At 42.9% G+C, this 26,026-nt stretch overlaps 1 protein-coding gene across 9 annotated transcripts in view; it reads left to right on the top strand.

Annotated features, from left to right (window-relative positions):
- The window catches only part of LOC121575406 (plasma membrane calcium-transporting ATPase 1), a 138,605-nt gene that overhangs the window by 18,005 nt on the left and 94,574 nt on the right, over positions 1–26,026 (top strand). For 7 of the 9 annotated variants that reach the window (XM_041888492.2, XM_041888499.2, XM_041888490.2 and 4 more), the window contains exon 2: positions 20,685–21,235. In XM_041888492.2, the coding sequence (XP_041744426.1) occupies positions 21,037–21,235 (199 nt within the window). In that variant the 5' untranslated portion in view covers positions 20,685–21,036. Of the gene's footprint in view, positions 1–4,007; positions 4,057–7,186; positions 7,843–20,684; positions 21,236–26,026 lie in introns of those variants that run through there. The other 2 variants (XM_045223051.1, XM_041888494.2) reach the window with 2 other exon arrangements.

Here is a 26,026-nt window from a genome sequence, read left to right on the forward strand (position 1 = left end):
GTTAATATTCATTGATACAGATGTAGGATCTTAATTTGGGCCAGTTTGCTATAGCAGGAAAATAATCCTGCAGCAACAGGAAATTAATTATTATGTGAATTATAATGAATGGGCATTTTTTGTAGGGGTTATTACATTTTTCATTAGGGAAAATCAAGACTGACATTTTTAAAGTGGAAATTACAAACTTTAGAACCCTTTTCAAACCTCGAATATACTACAAGTTTGCATTTCCTGCAGTGCAGGAAAAATTGTCAGCAACAAAAGTGGTGCAATTAACATCCTACATCTGCAGGTGTTGCAATAGCCTAGACATCCCCAGCTGTAAGGGATATTGGTCAAGTTATTACTATACAAGACAAATTAATATATGTTATAAATCGGGGAACCAGTCCGTTATTGGACAAAAATTGTACAAGAAGACCTGGCTTATGAGTTATCTTAACAATAACACCTTATAAAACAAAAATATAAATATTATTAATAATATATTATTAATAATATAGGTTGTTTCCAGCAAATTGTTAGAGGATAATATTCTCAATTTGGATAGAGCAACATTTACAGACTCAAAACTATACTTAACAGGTCACATGGGTGCATACTGCGAAAGAGAGTGGCCTATATCTTTGTGAATGGAGGGAGCAACTTAAAAGGGCAAGTAGTGGTTCAGTTCTAATGTTAAAGTTATGCAGTTACAATCAACAGTTCTACATCCATTTTTGGACTTATAAATTAATGATATGTACCCATAGATTCTTGAGGATTGTAATTTATAAATGCCTCATGAGCTTAGTTCAGCTGTTGTACCCCATCAGACCCCAAAATATAAGCTTGTTTTACTCCAACGTTTGTAAACAGACACTATATAGCCTCAAAACATGGTTAAAACTATAATTTTGATATCATGGATGGTCAGTCCTTGCATCCGTAGCTCTGTCTATGAATTTGAGAGTGGCTGCATTTCTCCAGCCCCATCCCTCAGCTTTTTACCGAACCAGGGGCGGGGAGTCCCTTTGTTATTGTTTCTACTGATTTATAGCCGCTTTAACGTTAACCTGAAGAGCTACACATTACACCTCATGCCAATGCTGGGGAGAGAAAGGGTAATTAGTTGTATAGTTAATTTAATATTTAATTTAATATTTAATATGCCATTTAGCAGACGCTTTTATCCAAAGCGACTTACAGTCATGCGTGCATACATTTTTTTTTTGTGTATGGGTGGTCCCGGGGATCGAACCCACTACCTTGGCGTTACAAGCGCCGTGCTCTACCAGCTGGAGGTCTTCGGTCAGATGATAGTGTGGCCGCACTTCTGACGGTGAGTCGGCTTCATCGATGCGTGCTGATGCCGGGTAGTCCTGGGCTGTGCCAGGCAGAACAGGGTCCAACGTAGAGGTTTAGTGAGGAATGCTAGCGTTGGCCTTCTGAGATCTTGACAGGATCAGTCAGCTGCAAGCTGGTAATCTGGAATCCTTAGCTCGGCTTCAATGGAAAAAGGACAACTCGCAAGAGTAAGTCCTTGGGTTGTTCATCCAGAAGTCGTCTGACAGCCAAAACATTCACTGGAACAGAAGTGTGACACATTCCTCAGTTCTTTTATTCCTCCATTTGAGGGGAGTGTTCAACATGTCCCACCAAACCATCTGACCCTGCTGATTGGTTCAAGCTCGAAAAGGGGGAGAAAGTCATCCAATCCTACCCTGACCTCTCCTAGGGTTGGCATGTTTGTGCCAATTTGAAAAATTAGGAATTGGTCCATAAGTGTCCATAGCATGTTCTTCATGTACCATACACTCACAGAAACAGTCCAATAGTGAATGAAATGAAGGTTGCTGTCCATAGACACCAACCAGGCCTTGGTTAGGTTACACATTGCATGGTTACATGTAATAAGCATATTATACCTTGCAATAACATAGAAAAAACTCAGTATCACACAATGTACTTTACACTAACCCCAAAATGTTATGAGTCCTTCATGTTTGATGTGCTGTTAGGAAAGGTGTTTTAGATGACATCTTGGTCCATTGTTGAATGAGTAGGCCTATTTTCTTTGAAAAAGGCTTGTCACTTTCCATGGTCAAGAGGAAGTAGGCCTCTCTGGATCAGGACTTTATTGCCCTGTCATAATGGAGCGAAAAGCATTCCAGCTTGGACTCTTCTGCTTTGTTTAGAATACGTTCTATAGGCCTGGATCAAGACAGCAGGCTGATTGGGGCCATATCCTGGTCAAGCCTGGCACTTAAAAAAGGGACTTCTTCTGGCCAGTGGGGTCAACAAGGGTTCCTGGTCTGAAGGGGGTTTATAGGCCCCTGTCCAGTAAAAGGGGTTTGTGCTGATGTGACGTGAGGGTCCACTCCTACACAGCTATGTCTATGCTACTACAAAACAGTTTCCGTTGAAGCGTGTGTGTGTTATTTGCACACAAGAAAATATAAATCAATAAGATGAGAGATTAATAGGCAAACGAAACGAGTGCAGGAGAGGTACAAACCCTGAAAGGCTTGTAAGTCACCTCCCCCTTTTCAAGTGTTTATAAAACAAAACCATACATCTTAAGGCAGATAAACAAATAAATGGAGATTTACACAAAGAAAAAAGAAAACATGATGAATTACGGGGTAAAAAAAATCAAGTAAAATTCATAATCAAAATAAAGTGGCTAATAGTGGCTGACATGGTTGGTGTGTGTTGTAGTACCCTGTTCGCCTGCGCTCATCTCTGAATGTCAAACTCGTGTTGATTGGCCGGCTGTAATGAAAGCCTAGGTCATCTGTCAGTGCAGTCAATTTCCACTAACAAGTACACACACACACACTGATCACACACACACAGCGTAGAGCTGCCATGAGAAAGGACTTTAATTCAATGACAGCAGTCAACAATGATCAGCGGCAACACTCCCATTAGAGATGGAACACACACTTGCGCGCACACACACACATACATACACACACATTCAACCATATACACAATTATCATATGTGCGTATTGGTGTCAACTCCAACCACAACAAGACAACCCAAGTAGAGTTAACAACTGGTCCTTCAAGTTCTCTTTAAATGCATTTTACCTGAATTTGCTTAAATGCCTTTTGCAGGAATTAGCTTTTTTCTTGAGCTTTGACAAACTCAGAGAGAGATGTTTGGATGTTGTTTTTAGTGCTTGGTTTGGTTGCTCTGTGAGTTGTGGTTTTAACAACCCCTCTTTATGGGACAGAGGGACCAGATTCACATTATAAAGAGTTGAAGATGATCCTGGGTCAAAACCAACAGGATCAGCTAGAGATGAGATTTAGCTACTAGTACAAGGGACTGGCTTTTGGCATTTGTCCACGGACTCACAATCACTATGGCTACATGTAACATATCCACCTTTTCTTCACATTGCTTTCTTTCATGTGCACTGCTGTTTGTTTCCCCCCCAGACGTTTCTCTGGTTAGTTTTGTTTCTTTGTATTTTGGTCTCTTTGCATGATTCAGTTTTCTCTCTTTCTGCCCTCTTCAGCTCCTTCTCTCCTCTTGTCTCTTTCCATGTGTTTCATTCTTACTCACCATGTCCCTCGCACTTCATCTTCCCTCTCGCTCTTTCTCGCTCTCTCTTCCCCTCTCTCTCTTCTGTTATTCTTCTTCCCTCAAACATTTTGAGCTCAGTCTCTCCTCTCAGTTCCTCACTCTACTCTCTACCTCGGTCTCTCTCTCCTCCCTCCCTCCCTCCCTCTACTCCTTCTCCCTCCCTCCCTCCTTCCTTCTATTCCCCTCCCTCCCTTCCTCCCTCTGTCTCGTTCCCTCTTCTCTGAGCGGCCCTCTCATTTAGTAGCTGACAGCATGGAATAATTTCTAAATGGAACCAGAGCCCACGCACCCCTGGGAGTGGCTCAGAGTGCTCGGGCACACACAAGCACGCACACAGGCGCACACACACAGATACACACAGAGTGCACAGGGCACACATACAGCTCATTGTTCTATTCAGTGAAAGAGAAGAAGGGAAAGAGGAGGGGGAACGACAGAAGGGAGGGAGGGAACGACAGAATAAGGAACCGAAAAGGTAGGAAGAGGGAAAGATGGAAGGAGAAGCCTTCGAGAGGGAGGAGAGAGTATGCTTTAGCAAAATGTTTCCTCAATAATCTATTTTACAAGCTTTTAGAAAACGCACTGTGAGTAGTTTACATTCAGACTGAGGAATGTGATTCCTCCGTCCACCCAGAGTAAATCAGCAAGAGGGAGGAATGGAGTACGAGACAGGAATGCCAAGAATGAGCTTTATGCATGAAACTATAGTGTGTGCGTGGATCTTTTATGGAATTACATGAGTGCTTGTGTGCGAGCCTTTGCGTACTTCCAAGCCTGTATGTTTGTATGAGTGTGCATGTGCATGCATGCCTGTGAGAATGCTTGTGTGTGCATGTGCATGCATGCCTGTGTGTGTTGGGGAGAAAGAGGAAGCCAGGGGTGTGATCATGTCTCTGCTCTATACCCACCCTCCCAGATCAGTGTGGTGACATTCCAGACCAGGACACACACACGCACAGAGAGAGAGACAGATCATTTCCTCGTAAAAGGACCCAAGAGCACCAACACATGACGTTTATACAGTGAGGGAAAAAAGTATTTGATCCCCTGCTGATTTTGTACGTTTGCCCACTGACAAAGAAATGATCAGTCTATAATTGTAATGGTAGGTTTATTTGAACAGTGAGAGACAGAATAACAACAAAAAAATCCAGAAAATCGCATGTCAAAAATGTTATAAATTGATTTGCATTTTAATGAGGGAAATAAGTATTTGACCCCCTCTCAATCAGAAAGATTTCTGGCTCCCAGGTGTCTTTTATACAGGTAACGAGCTGAGATTAGGAGCACACTCTTAAAGGGAGTGCTCCTAATCTCAGCTTGTTACCTGTATAAAAGACACCTGTCCACAGAAGCAATCAATCAATCAGATTCCAAACTCTCCACCTTGGCCAAGACCAAAGAGCTCTCCAAGGATGTCAGGGACAAGATTGTAGACCTACACAAGGCTGGAATGGGCTACAAGACCATCGCCAACAGCTTGGTGAGAAGGTGACAACAGTTGGTGCGATTATTCGCAAATGGAAGAAACACAAAATAACTGTCAATCTCCCTCGGCCTGGGGCTCCATGCAAGATCTCACCTCGTGGAGTTGCAATGATCATGAGAACGGTGAGGAATCAGCCCAGAACTACACGGGAGGATCTCAAGGCAGCTGGGACCATAGTCACCAAGAAAACAATTGGTAACACACTATGCCGTGAAGGACTGAAATCCTGCAGTGCCCGCAAGGTCCCCCTGCTCAAGAAAGCACATATACAGGGCCGTCTGAAGTTTGCCAATGAACATCTGAATGATTCAGAGGAGAACTGGGTGAAAGTGTTGTGGTCAGATGAGACCAAATCGAGCTCTTTGGCATCAACTCAACTCGCCGTTTTTTTGGAGGAGGAGGAATGCTGCCTATGACCCCAAGAACACCATCTCCACCGTCAAACATGGAGGTGGAAACATTATGCTTTGGGGGTGTTTTTCTGCTAAGGGGACAGGACAACTTCACCGCATCAAAGGGACGATGGACGGGGCCATGAACCGTCAAATCTTGAGTGAGAACCTCCTTCCCTCAGCCAGGGCATTGAAAATGGGTCGTGGATGGGTATTCCAGCATGACAATGACCCAAAACACATGGCCAAGGAAACAAAGGAGTGGCTCAAGAAGAAGCACATTAAGGTCCTGGAGTGGCCTAGCCAGTCTCCAGACCTTAATCCCATAGAGAATCTGTGGAGGGAGCTGAAGGTTCGAGTTGCCAAACGTCAGCCTCGAAACCTTAATGACTTGGAGAAGATCTGCAAAGAGGAGTGGAACAAAATCCCTCCTGAGATGTGTGCAAACCTGGTGGCCAACTACAAGAAACGTCTGACCTCTGTGATTGCCAACAAGGGTTTTGCCACCAAGTACTAAGTCATGTTTTGCAGAGGGGTCAAATACTTATTTCCCTCATTAAAATGCAAATCAATTTATAACATTTTTGACATGCGTTTTTCTGGATTTTATTGTTGTTATTCTGTCATCTCACTGTTCAAATAAACCTACCATTAAAATTATAGACCGATCATGTCTTTGTCAATGGGCAAACATACAAAATCAGCAGGGGATCAAATACTTTTTTCCCTCACCGTAGGAGCATATCAAATTTGGTGTCAAATAAATGCTGAGTCTGTATTTTTAGGAAATGAAGGCATGGATACGTTTTCCAACCATTTTCCATCTTAAAAAGGAATACACAAAGGCTTTAATTTCTGGTCACACAGATGGAGAAAGTCTTAAACGGTATTATAACTACATCAAATCACAATCGTGTTGAAGAAATGGCTCCTGACAACTAATATCAACATTTACATCTAGTTTTGCAGAAATTATTTGCCTTCTGTAAGTTGAACAAATATTGCCTAGTGTCATGTCATTTTATTACCAAAAACCTCCATATCTTTAAGATATTTTCCTACCAATTAGTTATAGTGTTTTTATGGATAACAATTTTGTTTAGGAATTATTAAGTGACTAAAACATGTCACTCTGTTACCAAATCGGTAACAGAGTGACCAGAAAATCAGTAACAGAATGACTGCAGTTGAATTGGCCATAATGGGAAATCATAGTAGTCCCCAACCACAGTGGCATTAGAGTAAAGTACAGTAGAGTAAAGAAAAGGAGAGTATAGTAGAGCACACATGTAATATACATTACTGTACTGAAAATTAAGCGACTTTTCTTTACTGTACTGAACTGTACTCTACTCTACTCTGCTGTGCTGTGCTGTACTCGGCTCTACTTTGCTGTACCTTGATGCCCAAACATGTGAAACATAGACATCTATGATTGGTACAGATTTGGTCAGGTTTTGGCCAACCAAATTTGGTCTTGTTTGGGGATGGAGCTCATTAAAATAATAGCCAGTGTGTAGAATAATACCCAAACATGCAAAGGAAGATATTACATTTTTCTACCTTTTGTGTACCTATTCAGGATACATCACCATGAAGAAAATGACATTCATAACTATGCATTTCTGTGTAGTACAGATCAGGGACCCATGATGTAATTATGTTACCATCATTCTGTTACCAAGTGTTGATCCACTTTACTTACTGTAGTTCAATAACCAAAATAGATTTAGTCAAAGTCAAGTTTTTATATCATAGCGGACACCCCATTGTTTCGGCAGACATCTTTAAATCTTAATTCAGAGTAGATATTTAACATTGTTTTTGGAAAACGTGGTCGCATAGAAAACCGAGGGAGGTTTTGTTACCACACTTTGCATCTGCACTCCTAAGGTATATGTGTTTTAGTAAAATGTTCAGTGGCGATTCTTAAAAGTAGACTTCTGCATATAAGTTTATGATTTGTTTTGCTTGGCATACAATTGAATGTGAAAAAGTGAGTCTCAGCATCACTCTGTTACAGTGGAATCGCCCAGTACTCCTCCAACACTACAGCTAAGTGCACTCCGATGGCTGAATGGTTGTCATAACAAAGTGTATGTGTGTACTACTGTCTGTATGAAGTAGCACACATACTGTACACTATACTCTACTACACATGCAATGACACTGATTTAATTCAGTCTCATGACCGTTGAGCTGAGTCTTTGTTTGTCTGTCTGTCTATGAGCCCTAGGCCTGCAGCAGTCACTAGCAGTGAGGACGGCTGGTGGTAGAAACAGTAAAGCGTCAAGTGCTGAAGTGCAGGTCACATGCATCTCTGTGGGGTTCCTCTCTGCTCCACTGTTCTGTACTGTATGGGAGAGGGGGACAGTGTCAGGTTGGAAACTATTAATTCCTCTAAATTAATTAATATTTGCTGAGGTTGAAAGATGGAGAGGCTGTAAAGAAAGTGTGTTTGTGTCCACTGTCTATACCTGACTGTATATGTGCTTGTGAGACCCATATGTAATCCCAGCAGCAGGAAGACCCTGAAGTAGGAGATAATGAGTGGTAAGGGTTAAGCCCTGGTCTTGGGTCAGTGTGTGTGTGTGTGTTCTTGGCTCTTCGTCAATGAGGGTTGGCATGGAGATGTTGTGACCCTGGCTCTGACCAGGGTTAGGGTTAGAGATCCCTGGGCCTCACACACACACACAGACAGAGAAAGGCTCCAGATCACCAGAAATGGTCCAGTGCTTATTTTTTTACTGTGAAATAACTTGCGCTGTACTTGTTTTTCTAATGCCACTTGCACATTCATATCATAGTCATTCTAGTTCTGTGGGCACCCTGGCATGTCGTTGTGTTTGTCTGTGTGCCAATATGCCTTCCAGAGCCCGTCCCAGATCGAGCCTCAGTGTTCTGTTCTGTTCCACTCCGTCTGTCCTCCAGTGACTCAGGTGGTAGTGTCTCCAGCTATTTATTTAGTGTTCTATATCTCAGATACACTCCGAGAGGAGGAAAATCATAAAAACCTTCTGGCATTGAAGGGCTGTACAGGGGGAAGTTATATAGAGCTGTGTGGGGTTGGGTAGGTTACTTTCTAAATGTTAGTTACTGGTTACCTGTCCAAAATTGTAATCAGTAACACAACGTTTGGATTACCAGACTCAGTAATGTAATCAGATTATTTTTGGTTACTTTTGGATTACTTTCCCCTTCAGAGGCATTAGAAGACAAAAAGGATCCATCAAATGTATTTGGTGTGTCATCATAGTGGTCTCTGTTTGTTCCACCTCGCTCAGGTGGAACAAACTTAAACTTGTGCCTTTTTTCAATGCTGAATTGAATGTCATTGATAAAACAGAAAGGTGTCATCATTAATCTTTTCAAAGCACCCTTTCTGAATTTAAAAGTAATCCAAGAAGTAATCATCTACTTTTTCAAAACGATCTAATCTGATTTATAATATTTTTGCTGGTAACGTAACTGATTACAGTTACAGGGTAACGTAACGGATTCGTTCGTTTTTTTGTAATCAGATTACATGTGTGAACTCAGGGGTGCATGTGTTTTTAATAGCAGATTTTTTTTGGAAGGTTTTATTTGCAATGACTGATATGTGGTTGTCTTACCTGCCTTAGTTGAATGAACTGACTGTCAGTTGCTGTGGGAAAGCATCTGCGAATGGATCAACATGTAAAATGTGTTTGCATGTTATTGTGATTTCCATTTCAGATTGTAGTCGGCTCCTTAAATGGACCTGTGTGTGTTCAGTTTCTTATTGTAGTTGAGTCCTTATATAGAGCAGTGTGCCTGTGTGTGTGTGTGTTTAGTTTGCTATTGTAGTTGAGTCCTTATATAGTCTGGGGTGTTGGGGTACCGTCTTCGCTGCTGTTATGTCTTGTTCATACCTTAGGGCCAGACGCCTACCAGACACGAGAGGGAGGGAGGGAGGGAGAGAGGGAGAGAGAGAGATCCCTTCATGTTTTCCCCTTCCCATTCTTTGCCTCTTATTCCCTGTCCGACTTCACTAGTTCTTTCTCTCTCCTTACATGGTTCATATTTTTTCACTCTTTCTATACTCTTCAAATCCCATCCGACTGTTTCTGTCTTTCTCAGTTTCTTCCCCTCCACTCTCTCTACCTCTTCCTCTCTCTCTCACACTCTCTACGTCTCTCTCTCTTGCTCTCTCTGCAGTAAGGGATTTCCTCCTCCAGGCAGGTCATGTGACTGCAGATAGGGTGTGGTCTCCTTCATTCCTGGCTTATCCTTCTGCCACTGCAACAGTGAAACAAGGGAGGGAGGGAGGGAGGGAGGGAGGGAGGGAGGGAGGGAGGGAGGGAAAGAGAGATGCTGGTGTGTGTACTCTGCCCTGTTGCTGCTGTTTACCAATGAACGGCTACAACTGGTCAGCTCTTTAGAACGGAGTCAGCACAGCACTGCATATACAAACACAACCAAAATCTTAAAATCATGTTTGTTTAGCTGGGATTTACTGGATATTATCATCTAGGTTTTTATATTGACTCATATCTAAAAATAGGGGAGTGGAGAGTGTATTTGAATGCAAAACATTAGCTTATTGAATAACACACTTCAAGGATTCTCTCTCTCTTTACTCTGTATTCTGAGTTGCAGTGAGAGTAAGCACAGTTGAAATTAAACTGGTTCTTTGAGAAGGGGCTGATTTCCCTATGGAGCATATGGAGTGTTGCCAAATGTGTAATATGTTAACTGTTTATTATGTGAATCCATCTCTGAAGTCAAGTAGGATTTACATGTGTGTACACACCATACTGCATATGTGTGGAGCAAGTGTTGATATTGTGTGTATGTGTGCTTACACTTTAGCTCACATGGGAGGCACTAGTCATTAGTAGGCAGTAGGGCTGTAAGCGATCAGCCAGCTATAGCATGTGGTGCTGGAACTGTAAGGCTGATTGATCTGTTGCTGGGTGTGACTGGGCAAGTTCCCCACTGTCTAGGGTGTGGCCACAGCCGGTTTGCTTAGTGGCGGGGGGTGGGGGGGGTGGTTTGGTGCAGTGTGTGTCTGTGTGAATGGGGGGTTGCGTGTCTGTAGGGAGGGAGGGAGAGAGAGACGCAGTCTGTGCTTTAGTATGCAAGGCAGGTGTGTCTGCAGAGGCGGCAAGGAGGGATGAGATGGGGAAAGGGCAGGGAGGAGAGGGGTGAGGAGGGAGAAGTTGAGAGGGGGAAGAGAATGATACAGTGAAGAGGTGAGGATTTCTGCCTCCTAGCAACTGAACCTTATTCTCCCCTCTCATTCTCTTTCCCCCTCTCTTCTCTTCATCTATGTGCTCCTCTTTCTACTTCATTAGAATATAAACCCAGCTCTTCCACTTTCACCTGTGTCACTAACCTCCCCTTCCCGCGATATGCAACTTTTCAGGGAAGTCAGGAACCAATATACACAATCAGTTAGGAAAGCAAAGGCTACCTTTTTCAAACAGAAATTTGCATCCTGTAGCACTAACTCCAAAAAGTTTTGGGACACTGTAAAGTCCATGGAGAATAAGAGCATCTCCTCCCAGCTACCCACTGCACTGAGGCTAGGAAACACTGTCACCACCGATAAATCTACGATAATCGAGAATTTCAATAAGCATTTTTGCTACGGCTGGCCATGCTTTCCACCTGGCTAGCCCTACCCCGGCCACCGGCTCTGCACCCTCCGCTGCAACTTGCCCATGCCCCCCCGCTTCTCCTTCACCCAAATTCAGATAGCTGATGTCCTGAAAGAGCTGCTAAATCTGGACCCCTACAAATCAGCTGGGCTAGACAATCTGGACCCTTTCTTTCTAAAATTAGCTGCCGAAATTGTCGCAACCCTTATTACTAGCCTGTTCAACCTCTCTTTCGTATCGTCTGAGATCCCCAGAGATTGGAAAGCTGCCGCGGTCATCCCCCTCTTCAAAGGGGGTGACACTCTAGATCCAAACTGTTAGAGACCTATATCCATCCTGCCCTGCCTTTCGAAAGTATTTGAAACCCAAGTTAACAAACAGATCACGAACCATTTTGAATCCCACCGTACCTTCTCCGCTATGCAATCTGGTTTCCGAGCTGATCATGGGTGCACCTCAGCCACGCTCAAGGTCCTAAACGATATTGTAACCGCGATCGATAATAGACAGTACTGTGCAGCCGTCTTCATCGACCTGGCCAAGGCTTTTGACTCTGTCAATCACCGCATTCTTATTGGCAGACTAAATAGCCTTGGTTTCTCAAATGACTGCCTCGCCTGGTTCACCAACTACTTCTCAGATAGAGTTCAATGTGTCAAATCGGAGGGCCTGTTGTGTGGACCTCTGGCAGTCTCTATGGGGGTGCCACAGGGTTCAATTCTCGGGCCGACTCTATTCTCTGTGTATATCAATGATGTCGCTCTTGCTGCTGGTGACTCTCTCAGATCCACCTCTACGCGGACAACACCATTTTGTATACATCTGGGCCCTTCATTGGACACTGTGTTAACAAACCTCCAAACGAGCTTCAATGCCATACAACACTCCTTCCATGGCCTCCAACTGCTCTTAAACGCTAGTAAAACTAAATGCATGCTCTTCAATTGAACGCTGCTTGCACCCGCCCACCCGACTAGAATCACTACTCTCAACGGGTCTGACCTAGAATATGTGGACAACTACAAATACCTAGGTGTCTGGTTAGACCGTAAACTCTCCTTCCAGACTCACATTAATAATCTCCAATCCAAAGTTAAATCTAGAATCGGCTTCCTATTTCGCAACAAAGCCTCCTTCACTCATGCTGCTAAACATGCCCTCGTAAAACTGACTATCCTACCGATCCTTGACTTCGGCGATGTCATTTACAAAATAGCTTCCAACACTCTACTCAGTAAATTGGATGTAGTCTATCACAGTGCCATCCGTTTTGTCATCAAAGCCCCATATACAACCCACCATTGTGACCTGTACGCTCTCGTTGGCTGGCCCTCACTACATATTCGTCGCCAAACCCACTGGCTCCAGGTCATCTATAAATCACTTCTAGGCAAATCCCCGCCTTATCTTAGATCATTGGTCACCATAGCAACACCCACCTGTAGTATGTGTTCCAGCAGGTATATCTCACTGGTCATCCCCAAAGCCAACACCTCCTTTGGCCGCCATTCCTTCCAGTTCTCTGCTGCAAATGACTGGAACGAACTGCAAAAATCTCTGAAGCTGGAGACACTAATCTCCCTCACTAACTTTAAGCATAATTTGTCAGAGCAGCTTACCGATCACTGCACCTGTACACAGCCCATCTGTAATTAGCCCACCCAACTACCTCATCCCCATATTGTTATTTACATTGTTATTTATTTTGCTAATTTGCACCACAGGATCTCTATTTGTACATAATCTTCTGCACATCTATCACTCCAGTGTTAATACTAAATTCTAATTATTTTGCACTATGGCCTATTTATTGCCTTACCTCCATAACTACATTTGCACACACTGTATATAGATTTTCTATTGTGTTAGTGACTGTATGTTTTGTTTATTCCATATGTAACTCTGTGTTGTTGTTGTTTTTATCGCACTGCTTTGCTTTATCTTGGCCAGGTCGCAGTTGTAAATGAGAACTTGTTCTCAACTGGCTTACCTGGTTAAATAAAAAAATTAAAATTCCCTCTTTCCTCCCCTCATTTGTTTTATCAGTGTTTGTCATCTGTTTTGCCACCAGCCAATCTGTTTTTCCATCCCCACCTGTTGAATACGCTGACTGCTGATGGATGAGCAGAGTGTATTGGGATGGGCATGAATAATCGAGTACTCGAACGGACGTCAACTTGATCTTTAACCAGAGATAAACAACAACAAATACTGTAAAACTATTTGGTGGAATGTGCTTTATGGCTGCCTGAACAGGCAAGTTACATGTTGTCTTGAAGACAACGTTAATTTGATTTGACATGTTAATTTGTGGGGCACAACAGAAAAGAATCCATGCCAAACATCACACAGTTCTTCTCCCTAAATTCCCTCCATGTCTCACTCAATTGCGTTCCGACCGTGAGTGCGCACACAAGCTCCCGTTAGGCCTACAGAAAGAAATGCCTATAAAAACTGATGGGATACACAAGCTACATTCCTTGCCAACAGTTTTAGCAACAATTCAAAATGGACTGGTTGATTGTTCCAACAACCAGCTGCAGTTTTGGAATAATTGTGGCCCGTCTATTTTCCACTTAAGATACTTTGCAAACTGTTAGTGCCATTTAGAATTCGTTAGCTAAGGCAGCAGGTAGCCTAGCGGTTAAGAATGTTGGGCCAGTAACTGAAAGGTTGCTAGTTCGAATCTCTGAGCCGACTAGGTGAAAAATCTGTCTGTGTCCTTGAGCAAGGTACTTAACCTTAATTGCTCCTGTAAGTCGCTCTGGATAAGAACTTCTGCTAAATGACGAAAATGTAAAAAATAAATAAACATAGACAGGTTCCACACCCGAAAGTATATATATTTTTTTACTGTTTGGAATGGCGGCCCGAAAAAACACTTTTCTATACAGAAAAAACCCTGGCTTTTAACAATTCTAACCCTCTCTACATCCCCAACACGGCAACTGTTGCTAACCCCATGTTACTCCTGAGAGCTGCTCACAGGTTGCTGGTGTTGCTGCACTCCTCTTTTCTCTCTTATTCGTTTTCTGTCTGTCTGTTTTCTGTTCTAGATTCAAGCAAGGATAGAGTCTGCTCTTATCTGTAATTTGATGCCAGTTCATAACAGTATATTTATGTTTTCTTCTACTAATCATGGTAAACTGATTTGAAAACTCTACATTTGATCCTGCACTTTTTAAATCCTGCTAGACCTTTTAACAGTTATGTATGAATGAGATGTAGAGCTTTTTTCTTCCAGACATTTTCTATCTCTACTTGTTCGGAGTATATAACGCCTGAAATAATGTGTTACGATTAGAGCCAGGCAGCTATGTCCTGTCAATGTCCTCTGTTGTCAAGTGAAGGGCTAGAATGGAAGGTCAGTGTTAGAATGGATTTACTATGTTCATTTATTCACTGGTAAATGCTGCTGCCACTTGGCTCACTGCCAAGAAAACTCCACAGTACATTGTATTGAAGTGGGCTAATATCAGAGGAAGAGAAGTGAGAGAATAGTGGAATGGGAGTAGCAGTGTGTAAGGGCAGTCACTGGGCAGTCACTGACCGTACATGCACTTGACATTCACTTACCACACACTGCAAATTCTAATTTATTTATATCTACAGTACTGTAGTAATATAGTAATACTGCGTGTATACTTTGGATATCTAGTAGCTGTTTGCTCTAATAGCCGTAAGCCAATTTGTTCCTGGTTTGGGGTTTCAGTTATATTTCTGCGCACTCACACACACACACACACACACTGATCTAGCCTGAGGCACAGTGGCCACTAATTTCATCAGCTGGCCGATAGTAAGCAGATAAACAGTAGAGTGCTCTGTCCAGAATGACAAAGCTCAAATGGAGTCATTGGGTGCGTCCCAAATGGCACCTATGCCCTATATATAGTGTACTACTAATGACCAGTGCCCACTACATAGGGCATATGGTGCCATTTGGGTCACTCTCCAGAGAGAGGGAGTGGGATTGCGGGAGAGGTAACGAGAGAGAGGGAGAGCGGTGTAATGGGAGAAAAAGAGGTAAAGGGTAAGGGAGAGAGGAAGAGAGAACGCGAGAGGGCAGATTGTGTTCCTAGCATAAGCTGTCATGTAGCCTCATGGTCTATCATGGTCGTTGAGCCAGTAGAGCAGCATTTCCCAAACTAGGCATAGCGACCCCATGTGGGGCCGCCTGATTTGAAAATGGGGTCGCGAAAGAAACTCTGAAATAAAATCAAGCGTCCTGGTTCATAGAACCGGGGTTACATCAGTAACCTCCAGGAGCCGCTAGATGCGGTTGTAATAAACAGAGCGGTTTCAGTTTTCTTCCTACAAATGTGGCTCTATCTTTTGAATCGTTTAAGCTACAAACATCTGCTGCCCTCCCTCTATTTAACATGTCATCTACTTTACCGATTTACTTGATTTCTCTCTTTTCTTTTTACTCTACCTGAATTTTAATTCAAAAAGATTTATTGGCATGAAAAGTGTTAAACACATACATTGCCAAAGCAAACAGACATTTATCAAATAAATGATGACACCGATAGATAAGAGGAAAAAACAATACTCAATGGTCCATTGTTAATAGAGATTTAGCAGGACAACACAGTAATGAGGACGGTCATTAAATAATGATAAAGACACATGTAGCAATGTTATTGCTCTGGTGGGTTATCCCTCTGGGTGTGGTAGGAAGTTACATATTTCTCTCTTTCTACTCTACCCCTCTTTCTACTCTACCTCGCTCCCTTTTGTTCTAGCTTCCTTTCTACTTACTATATGTGCCTCTTGTTTTACTGCTCTCTTTTTCATCTAGCTCATCTCCCTTTCTATATGCATCTCATTCCTCCTCCACCCCCTCTTTTTATATCCTTATTTCTCTCTCTCTCTCTCTCTCTCTCTCTCTCCATTATTCCATGCCAGTTGAGTTGACAAAGTGGGGCTCTTCAGTAGCCTGGCGGTGTATTCTGAATAGTATGTAGTGATAATTACACTGTAAGTGGTGTGTTACTGGACAACAGGCCCCGGTAGCAGAGCAGGGAGGAGAGGTATGTGGAGTTAATCAAACACTCAGCCATGCTGTCAAAACAGAACCTCCCTGTGCTCTGCTGTGTGTTTGTATGAATAAGGAATTAGAGTTAGTTGGCCACCTGCCTTGTATTTGTGCCGCTCTCACTTCCTTCACTCAGAGGGAATCCCTCAGCCTTTTCTCTGGCTATTCGCTACTCTGCTCGCGCTTTCCTTTTTATCATCTACTTCTCTAAGGTATGATTCTCTCTCCCTCTCTCTCTCCTCTTTTCTCTACCTTCTCTCTCCCATCGCTGTGCCATAGGCTACAGTTTGGATGTATAATCAGGTCATGTTACTAGAATAATGAGGGTACGCCCTCTATCATTTCGGCATTCAAGTGAATTATTCGATAATTCTCCTTGTCCTGGTTTTTCGCATTCTTTCATTCCTCATCTCTCCATCTCTCATTCCCTCTCTCCCTAATTGTATCATCACAATAGCTATAATTACTGCATTCCTTGTTAAAGACATCACCGCACTGTTTTGCATAATGAGCGAACAAGCAGAGGTATCTGCGTTATTTTCTTGGTGTAGAAGATGCTCCAGCGCTTAGGCTAATTTCACTAATGAAATGACTATTGGTAAAATTAGCATGCCAGTTGATTAGCTTGTCTTAATGAGTAGCTAGCTCCTCATCCATCGACACTAATGAACATCTCTTCTCCTCATAGAGACGTGTCACCGATCTGTGTTGTTGTTGTTGTTTTTGGTGGTGGTGCTCGTTCTCTCTGGTGATGGATCAAGGATAGTTAATGTGGTTTATAGCAAAGTGACAGTGGGAAACAAGAGGAAGTCGATAAAAGTCATGCTTACGGCTGTCTTTAAGTAGAGAGGAAGAGAGAGATGGAGAGGAAGAGAGATGTACAGAGGAGGGTGAGAGCAATACACAGAGAGAGAGAAAGGGGGATGGAGAGAGAGATGGGGAGAGGCTGGTGACTAGCGGACATACACTACATTACCAAAAGTATGTGGACACCTGCTCGTCGAACATCTCATTCCAAAATCATGGGCATTAATATGGAGTTGGTCCCCCCTTTTGCTGCTATAACAGCCTCCACTCTTCTGGGAAGGCTTTCCACTAGATGTTGGAACATTGCTGCGAGGAGTTGCTTCCATTCAGCCACAAAAGCATTAGTGAGGTCGGGCACTGATGTTGGGCGATCAGGCCTGGCTCGCAGTCGGCGTTCCAATTCATCCCAAAGGTGTTCAATGGGGTTGAGGTCAGGGCTCTGTGCAAGCCAGTCAAGTTCTTCCACACCGATCTTGACAAACCATTTCTGTATGGACCTCGCTTTGTGCACCGGGGCATTGTCATGTTGAAACAGGAAAGGGCCTTCCCCAAACTGTTGCTACAAAGTTGGAAGCGCAGAATCATCTAGAATGTAATTGTATGCTGTAGCGTTAAGATTTCCCTTCACTGGAACTAAGGGCCTAGGCCGAAATCATGAAAAACAGCCCGACTATTTTAACTCTTCCACCAAACTTTATAGTTGGCGCTATGCATTTGGGCAGGTAGCGTTCTCCTGGCATCCGCCAAATCCAGATCTGCCAGATGGTGAAGCGTGATTCATCACTCATCACTCCAGAGAACGCGTTTCCACTGCTCCAGAGTCCAATGGCGGCGAGCTTTACACCACTCTAGCCGACGCTTGGCATTGCGCAAGGTGATCTTAGGCTTGTGTGCGGCTGCTCGGCCATGGAAACCCATTTCATGAAGCTCCCAACGAACTGTTCTTGTGCTTAAATTGCTTCCAGAGGCAGTTTGGAACTCTGTAGTATTGCAACCGAGGACAGACTATTTTTAGGCGCTACATGCTTCAGCATTCCTGTTCTGTGAGCTTGTGTGGCCTACCATTTCACGGCTGAGCCGTTGTTGCTCCTAGACTTTTCCACTTCACAATAACAGCACTTACAGTTGACCGGGGCAGCTCTAGCAGGGCAGAAATTTGATTAACTGACTTGTTGGACAGGTGGCATCCTATGACGGTGCCACATTGAAAGTCACTGAGCTCTTCAGTAAGGCCATTCTACTGCCAATGTTTGTCTGTGGATATTGCATGGCTGTGTGCTCGATTTTGTACAGCAGTCAGCAACGGGTGTGGCTGAAATAGCTGAATCCACTAATTTGACGGGCTGTCCACATACTTTTGTGTATATATAGTGTATTGCAGTGTACTGTATGTTGTCTAAAAGCTCAAACACTGTTTGGGCCCCTAATTTAGGGAGCCATTTAGTGGCCCTTCAGTGGCCCCCAGGTGACTGCTGACATTTCCCAAAATCAATTGATTTTGTTTGGAAACAGTGCAGAGCTCATGTGGCATTTACACATGCACACTGGTTACATCAGGCTAATGCATTTGTAGACTCAATCAGCGTCTACCCACGTTTTGGTCAGAAGCATTGCTGAAAATGCCACCATTGAAACTCTAGAGGCCAGGTCACGTCCCCTCTGTGGAAAGTAACACACACACCATACACAGAGGAACACACACTTTTTTGGAGAGCAGTATAGATGGCCATTCACTTTGAATTGTAAGCCGTATATAGATGGGGGTTGGGGAGCAGTATATGGCCATGATGGTTGTTTTGTCTGACTAACTGGTTCAGTGAAAGGCCTGAGGAGACCGTCCATCTCCTGGATCAGCTAGTCATGGTGTCTTGGCTATGCTGGCTCAGTCGTTGTCAGGAAGAGGTTAAATCAGTGATAGGTGCTCAATGTTTTGTATTCAAATCAAATTCCAGGGAAGATGTTGGAGTATAGAGAAGAGGATATTAACCCAATCTAGGTTAAAGCCTTCCCGCAGGCTCTCACAAGCAAACCACCTCGCATACACCACTCGCCTAATATAAAAATAGCCGCTCCTAGGCTCATTATATTGTAGTACAGTGTGCGTGTGTTTGCGTCTGAGTGTGTGTGTGTGTGCGTGCGTGCGTGCGTGTGTGTGTGTGTGTGTGGAGAAGGGTTTTTTGTTAGGAAAATTTGGCACCGGACAAGTCACCGGGAATATTTACATTGATCTGACATTTCAGAAATGTACCGGTCATCCGTATGCATTGGGTGCATAACCCATTAGGGTGTCCACCCAAGCAGCCAGCGCCATCAATAAACGAGGGATGTTGGCCAAATGAGCCACATTTATGTGTCCTTAAAAACAACCTATAACAAATTACTAAAACACTATTCCTTGTGTTTCGATGCGTAGCCAATGCAAAACCTTCTAGTCTATTGTTTTATTGGTTTTTACTTTCCTAAAACAATAATTGTTCAGCTGTCGGAGATTTGAGCACTAAACGCATCAGGGCATTGCATGCATAGGCCTATAGGCTTAGGCGTCCACTGTATGATATTAATATTTTACAAATAATTATAAAGGAAGAAAGGTTAGGTCTAGAGAAGCCGGGTGGAATGCGGCAACGACATGTATTTCAGATAGGCTACTGCGTCTGCTATGATATAGGCGTACATAAGGAGACTAATTAGTTCATTTTCTATCATAATATTTTGTATAAAGATAAGCATTATATTGTTAAATTATAGTAGGCCTAAAACATTCTACCTCACCTCAAGTTCAACAGTCAGTCAGTTGGAGCGCCGGTGTGCACTGCCACACCACACCAAACCTTCAAAAAAGTTTCTAAACTTTATTAGGGTAATATCAAAAGTAAGTCAAGCTATTGTTTATAGGGAAAATACGAGCAGGATATTATATTTCGGCAAACACAACATTACAGTTGGAACTTAATTGGGCCAAAGAAAATGACCCAACAGAATTAAATAAAACACTTGTGAACTGGTTTAAATCTTTACAAAAGTTTTGAACAGGCTAAATTGCAGCAATTACCAACAAAGTCTACTGCCTACCGTATCCAACAAATGACAGCAATAGGCAGGTCTATTTATAACCTATCTTAAACTAAATACGGAGCACACAATTAAAAAGACATTGGGGAACATCCTGAGCACACTCGTCGCGTTTATTTCTATGGGCACAAGCACTGTTCATGACACAAACTGTTCACACCCCTCTTGTTGGTGGAGAGAATTTTGCAGGTTGAAAGCAAATTTTCTTGCAATTCTATACATTTTGCCATGTCGAATGTGTATTCATGTGATATTTGAGTGACAAAAAAATTACAACAATATCTATGGGCTAAAAAACCAAAATAAAAAAATGTTAGCTGACATGGGCTAGTTGATCTGGACATTTCTGACAAGTTATAAATAGCTATCTAAGGTATGCAATGACTAACATGACAAGAGGAACTGATGATGCACTACCCAATTTCGAAATTGCACCTTGTGCATTCTACTATTACAACTTTCAAGAGTAAGTTTAAAGCCGGACTGAGTTCCTTAAAAAAATAATAATAAATGACCCCTAACAGCCGCTCCACAGTATAGGTAACCACTGCCGTACTGTACCACAAGAATCTTGCAGTATTTGATATAAATCATCAATGGCAAGCTATTCCTGTGGTTTATTTTACTTTTTACTTTTTCAATGTTTTAAAACCTTTTTCTTGTCTCTTTCTCCTGCAGTTTCGTGGAACAGAAGAAGTGGTCAACGGATCATGTCTCCACTGTTTCCTTGGTAACTAAGATTCACTTCCGTGTCCAGAAGCTCGTCCACTGATGTTCATCTCCCACACCTGGCAGAGAGACCACCACTCACTACTACTACAATACCCATATTTCCTGTCTACACAAAGTAAGGACTTAGGTGTTAAGCCCTTAGGTGACTTGGACTTCCTTGTTTTACTATTTAACTATTTTCGCACTACTAGCCAGTTCTTAGTTTACAACTGTCACGCACAGTGATCTTAGAGAGAGAGTAGAGGCACTTAGACAGTTAGCGAGTAAAGAGAGAAAAACAAACAAAAACAACGACAAAATGGCCAACAACACGGCGGACCACCCTCCGGGGAATTCGGTTGTCGCTGATGGTAACCAGGAGGGGGACTTTGGCATTACGGTGATGGACCTCCGAGAGCTGATGGAGCTGAGGAGTGGAGAGGCCGTCACCAAGATAGCCGACTCCTACGGAGACGTGCAGGGGCTCTGCCGCAGGCTCAAGACATCTCCCATCGAGGGTGAGACACATTATACATACACACACACACACACACACACACACTACGCTGCATGCACACACATATACACACACACACTACGCTGCACGCACAAACACACATTACGCTTCACACTCATGCACGTACACACGCACGCACAGACACACACACATTACTGTATCACCCCATTAGCCCTACTGAATGTTATAATGATGATGTCATCAAATATCTGACCCCTATTCATAGGTTGCACCTCCGTCACTCGGTGGCATCATGCCATTGTTATGAACGTTTTCAAGCCGCCCTCTGCCGGCAGCGCAATAGTGGTGCCATAAAGTCGTGATAAGCACCCAGTCATTCTGGACAGAGGCTAACGACTGTTTAGTGTATATTACACTATAGTGCCTGGAAATACGATGACATTCCTAAAGTAGTCAAAAGTATAGTTGGAAACAACTTTGCCAGCATTATAATGTAGTCAAATTTACTTTAGACAGATGGCAATGTTGTCATTAGCTAGCAAAGTTCATCAACAATTGCTAGCAATGCTAATGTTAGCTAGCTAAAATCATGTGACTTTCCCTCAATCTTAGCTAACTAGCTAACGTTATACTGCAGTCAATCTGGCAACATCAAAATGATGACAAAAGGTTTTCCTACAAATTATTTCCCTCCTTTTGAATGGCATTGTATTTACAAGCCACTGTAATGCACTTTTGATGAAATCTTAATCAGCGCTCATTGACCATGCATTGAGTAGAATGCCCAGCTGGGCAACAGTACAAAATGAACGTTCAAAACAGTATTGTGACGAAACATACAACCCATGAATAGGGCCCGTGGCCAGAGTTAGGCCGCTGGTTGTGCTGAGTCCCAGGGCTAAACTGCTCTGACTAGACATGACTGATTTTTAAATCAGTGTGAGCAGCAGAGAGTGAAGGGTTAATTATGGAGGTTAAGTGAATCTGTATGTGTTTATTGTTGCTGTTTCCTACCCAAAGTTTTGAAAATACAGGCTGAAGTATATAATATATGTATAATATAGGCCAGTATGGACAGTGCAAGTTCAATGACCTAATGCTAACCATTTAACCCAATACAGTATCTATTTCACTGTACAGACACTCCCCAGTCCCCAGCAAGCCTTTAGCTAGTGAAGTATTCCCTTAACTGCTCCCTCCTGCACATGCTATCCATTAGCGCAGGTGTGGCTACGGGCGTACTGCTAATGTGTTTGATACCATTTACTAACCAGGCCTTCAAACCATCCCTGGGCTCGCTTTAGAAACATGGAGATTATATTTCATCAACAATTTAGGGCCAAGCACTCTGATTATCATCAGAAAATGTTCTCACGCACAGACGCACACATACGTACATACACGATTGGAATCACTCAGAGTAGATGAATCACATGATATCTGACAGCTCATCAACTACGGGTTGAGAGTAGAAAATGGCCACCTCTCACTCTCTCTCGCTCTCTTTAGCAAGTGCTGTCCTTGGTTCTGCGGTTCATTCCAGGATTGGAATTAGTTCCACACTGTAGCCCTAATGACTTCATAGATCATTGCTCTATTCCATTTAGTAATCAAGGGACAGCTGTAGCGCCGTCCTCCGCACAAGAAATGACAATTATTTTATGAAGGAAGCATAATTATGTTTTCAGTGGACGGACGGGTGGATGGAGGAAAGAAAAGCTGCTCAAACACATAACGAAAAGCTGGTTAATTTCAGTGGAAAACAAGATGGGTTTTCTGCTAGTTGTTTTGTAAGCAAATGGGCCTCATAAGCCTGGCATCACATATCACTGTTGTCATTTCAGTCAATAGTTATTGTGAGTTTTGGGCTGGAATCATAATGCTCCTATTTAGTGCGTGGATTTTCTTTCTTTCTTTCACTAGACAAGAATGAGCCACTCGGCTCAAATGACTTGTCTAGGATTCTGTTTTCCTTGCAGATACAGTTCTACTTCAGTCCTTTGGCTGCGTGAGCAAGTGTTCTATCCACCGGGGGCATTTCTGACAATGATGTCACCCTCAACTCGCCTCAGCCCAGTGCATGTTACAAATTATAGCTTTATCAGTCTGTACTACTTCCATACACAATACTGTAGCTAGCAGAACACTTCCTTATTTGATATGGCTAGCTTGTTATCCAACAAATACAATATGTTTATCCCAAATGGCACCCTATATACTGTAGTACACTACATTTGACCAGGGTCCATATGGCTCTGGTCAAAAGTAGTGCACTATATATGGAATGTTTTTCAGACAGAACATGTGAATACTGATGCAGTAGCACTAAGTGCATCACCTGATCCAGGATAAATGTGGTGTTTCATTTCCTAGAGATAGATCCAGTTGTTTTATCTCTATGGTTCATTACTCTCTGGTGCAGGCTCTTAGTGGTGCATCAGTGGAGGCGGAAGAGGAGGGAAAGATGAGCATTAACCTCCACCTTAACAACACTTTACCACCTCCATTAACACTCACCTGAACTACTATACAGAGAGGAGAGGTACTTTGCCCATTCTCCCCACCCACTACACACACACACACGTGCCCGTACCCCGTACACACACACACAGACACATGCATGCCTGAGTACACAAACAAATGTGCATACTCACACACGCACACGACCAAGCGCGCACACACACACTCTTGGACACGCTCAGCATTGCCATGAGTGCAGTTTCATCGGATTTGCTCTTCTCTACTATGGTGTGTTCAGCATAGTGTTGTTTGCTCCAGAGACACTCCCGCTAATGTTTCCTGATGAACCAGTCTGCTGCTGCGCCTGCCTGCCTGTCTTTTGCTTCTAGAGGACAAACACTTATTGTCCTTTCTTGTTTTAGAAAACACAAAGCAATGCTTCTGCTCCTGCTGCTTTGTGACCTAGGTTTATGAAACTGGATCTGCTAAAGTTATCCAACCAGAGTATCGAGCATGGGGACTCCATAACAACTTACATAGGCAAGGCTTACACAGAATTAGAACATGACACATCATTATTTTAGGCAAAAGGGAGAAACTTACGACAATCCAGCAAGGTAAAGAAACAACTGGAAGGTATTATTACTTGGTAGGAGATTAGCCTAGTTAAATGTGTGTAAACACGGCCTAGTTCTCTTGTGGAGGCAGTTAGAATGGAATGGCATGGCATGTAGGCCTATATGACACAGTCAGAGGAGGGATTCATCGCTGTGACTCCAGCTAACAGCCCAGCCTCATTGGCCCAGGATTTCCCTGTTCGGTGGGTGGGGTCGTATGACACAGCAGCTCAGCTATGCTGCTAGCACCATGGCAGGAAAAGAGCAGGATTACACTAGACTGCCTTTAAAAGTGATGAAGTCTATAATGGGGTCACCCCTGTATTTTTGAGTGTACTGGTTAGATTCACTCAGAATAAATTATGAAGATTAGACGAGGCTTAGTTTGATGTCCTTGGTCTCTGATGTTAAAGATAAATTATGTTTATTTCCAAAATGCTATACCCACCAATTTTTCACATTTGTGTTTTTTCATCAGAAATGATTGCTTATGGGTACCTTCATGGGTGTGCAAAATATTACTGTTCTCAGATGTTTTATAAATAGATTCTAGATGTGAATTAAAATGTTGTTTTTTTGCAAAAAGCTATTTATCAATTGTTAAGCTGGAATGGAATGTTCATATCCTGTATAAACTAGAATGGAATGTTTGTATCCTGTATATTTCACTGTGATACAGTATGTGGTTGTCTCACATAGCTATCTTAAGATGAATGCACTTACTGTAAGTCTCTGGATAAGAGCATGTGCTAAATGACTAAAATGTCATTTTAGCCATGTTCCAGAGATGTGAAACATATACACTACCAGTCAAAAGTTTGGACACACCTACTCATTCAACGGTTTTTCTTTGGGACAGTGACCCAACACACCTCCAGGCTATGTAAGGGCTATTTTACCAAGAAAGAGAGTGATGGAGTGCTGCATCAGATGACCTGGCCTCCACAATCCCCTGACCTCAACCCAATTGAGATGGTTTGGGATGAGTTGGACGGCAGAGTGATGGAAAATCAGCCAACAAGTGCTCAGCAATTGCGGGAACTCCTTCAAAACTGTTGGAAAAGCATTCCAGGTGAAGCTGGTTGAGAGAATGGCAAGAGTGTGCAAAGCTGTCATCAAGGCAAAGGGTGGCTATTTGAGAATAAAATATATTTTTGGTTACTACATGATTCCGTATGTGTTGTTTCATAGTTTTGATGTCTTCACTATTATTCTACAATGTAAAAAAACTTTTACAAAACTTGAATGAGTAGGTGTGTCCAACATTTTTACTGGTACTGTACATGTAGTTCCCATCAATACTAATCTATCAAGATGGCGGCAGGGCAGTTCTGCTGAGTGTGTTGTGTGCATAACCATTATAGGCTACGGGAGTTGTCTTTGAACAACACCGAACGCAACAAAGTAATCAAAGCGTTAAAATCACAATTATAAGCTGGGTGGTTCGAGCACTGAATGCTGATTGGCTGACAGCCGTGGTATATCAGACCGTATACCACGGGTATGACAAAACATGTATTTTTACTGCTCTAATTACATTGGTTAACCAATCACCATTCAGGAATAGACCCACCCGTTGTATAAAATAGCAATAAGGCACCTCGGGGGTTTGTGGTATATGGCCAATATACCATGGCTAAGGGCTGTGTCCAGGCACTCCGCGATGCATTGTGCGTAAGAACAGCCTTAGCCGTGGTATATTGGCCATATACCACACCCCCTCGTGCCTTATTTCTTAAGTAAACCACGTAGTG

Source organism: Coregonus clupeaformis, chromosome 10 (assembly GCF_020615455.1).
Source record: "Coregonus clupeaformis isolate EN_2021a chromosome 10, ASM2061545v1, whole genome shotgun sequence".
NCBI classification, from domain to species: domain Eukaryota; kingdom Metazoa; phylum Chordata; class Actinopteri; order Salmoniformes; family Salmonidae; genus Coregonus; species Coregonus clupeaformis.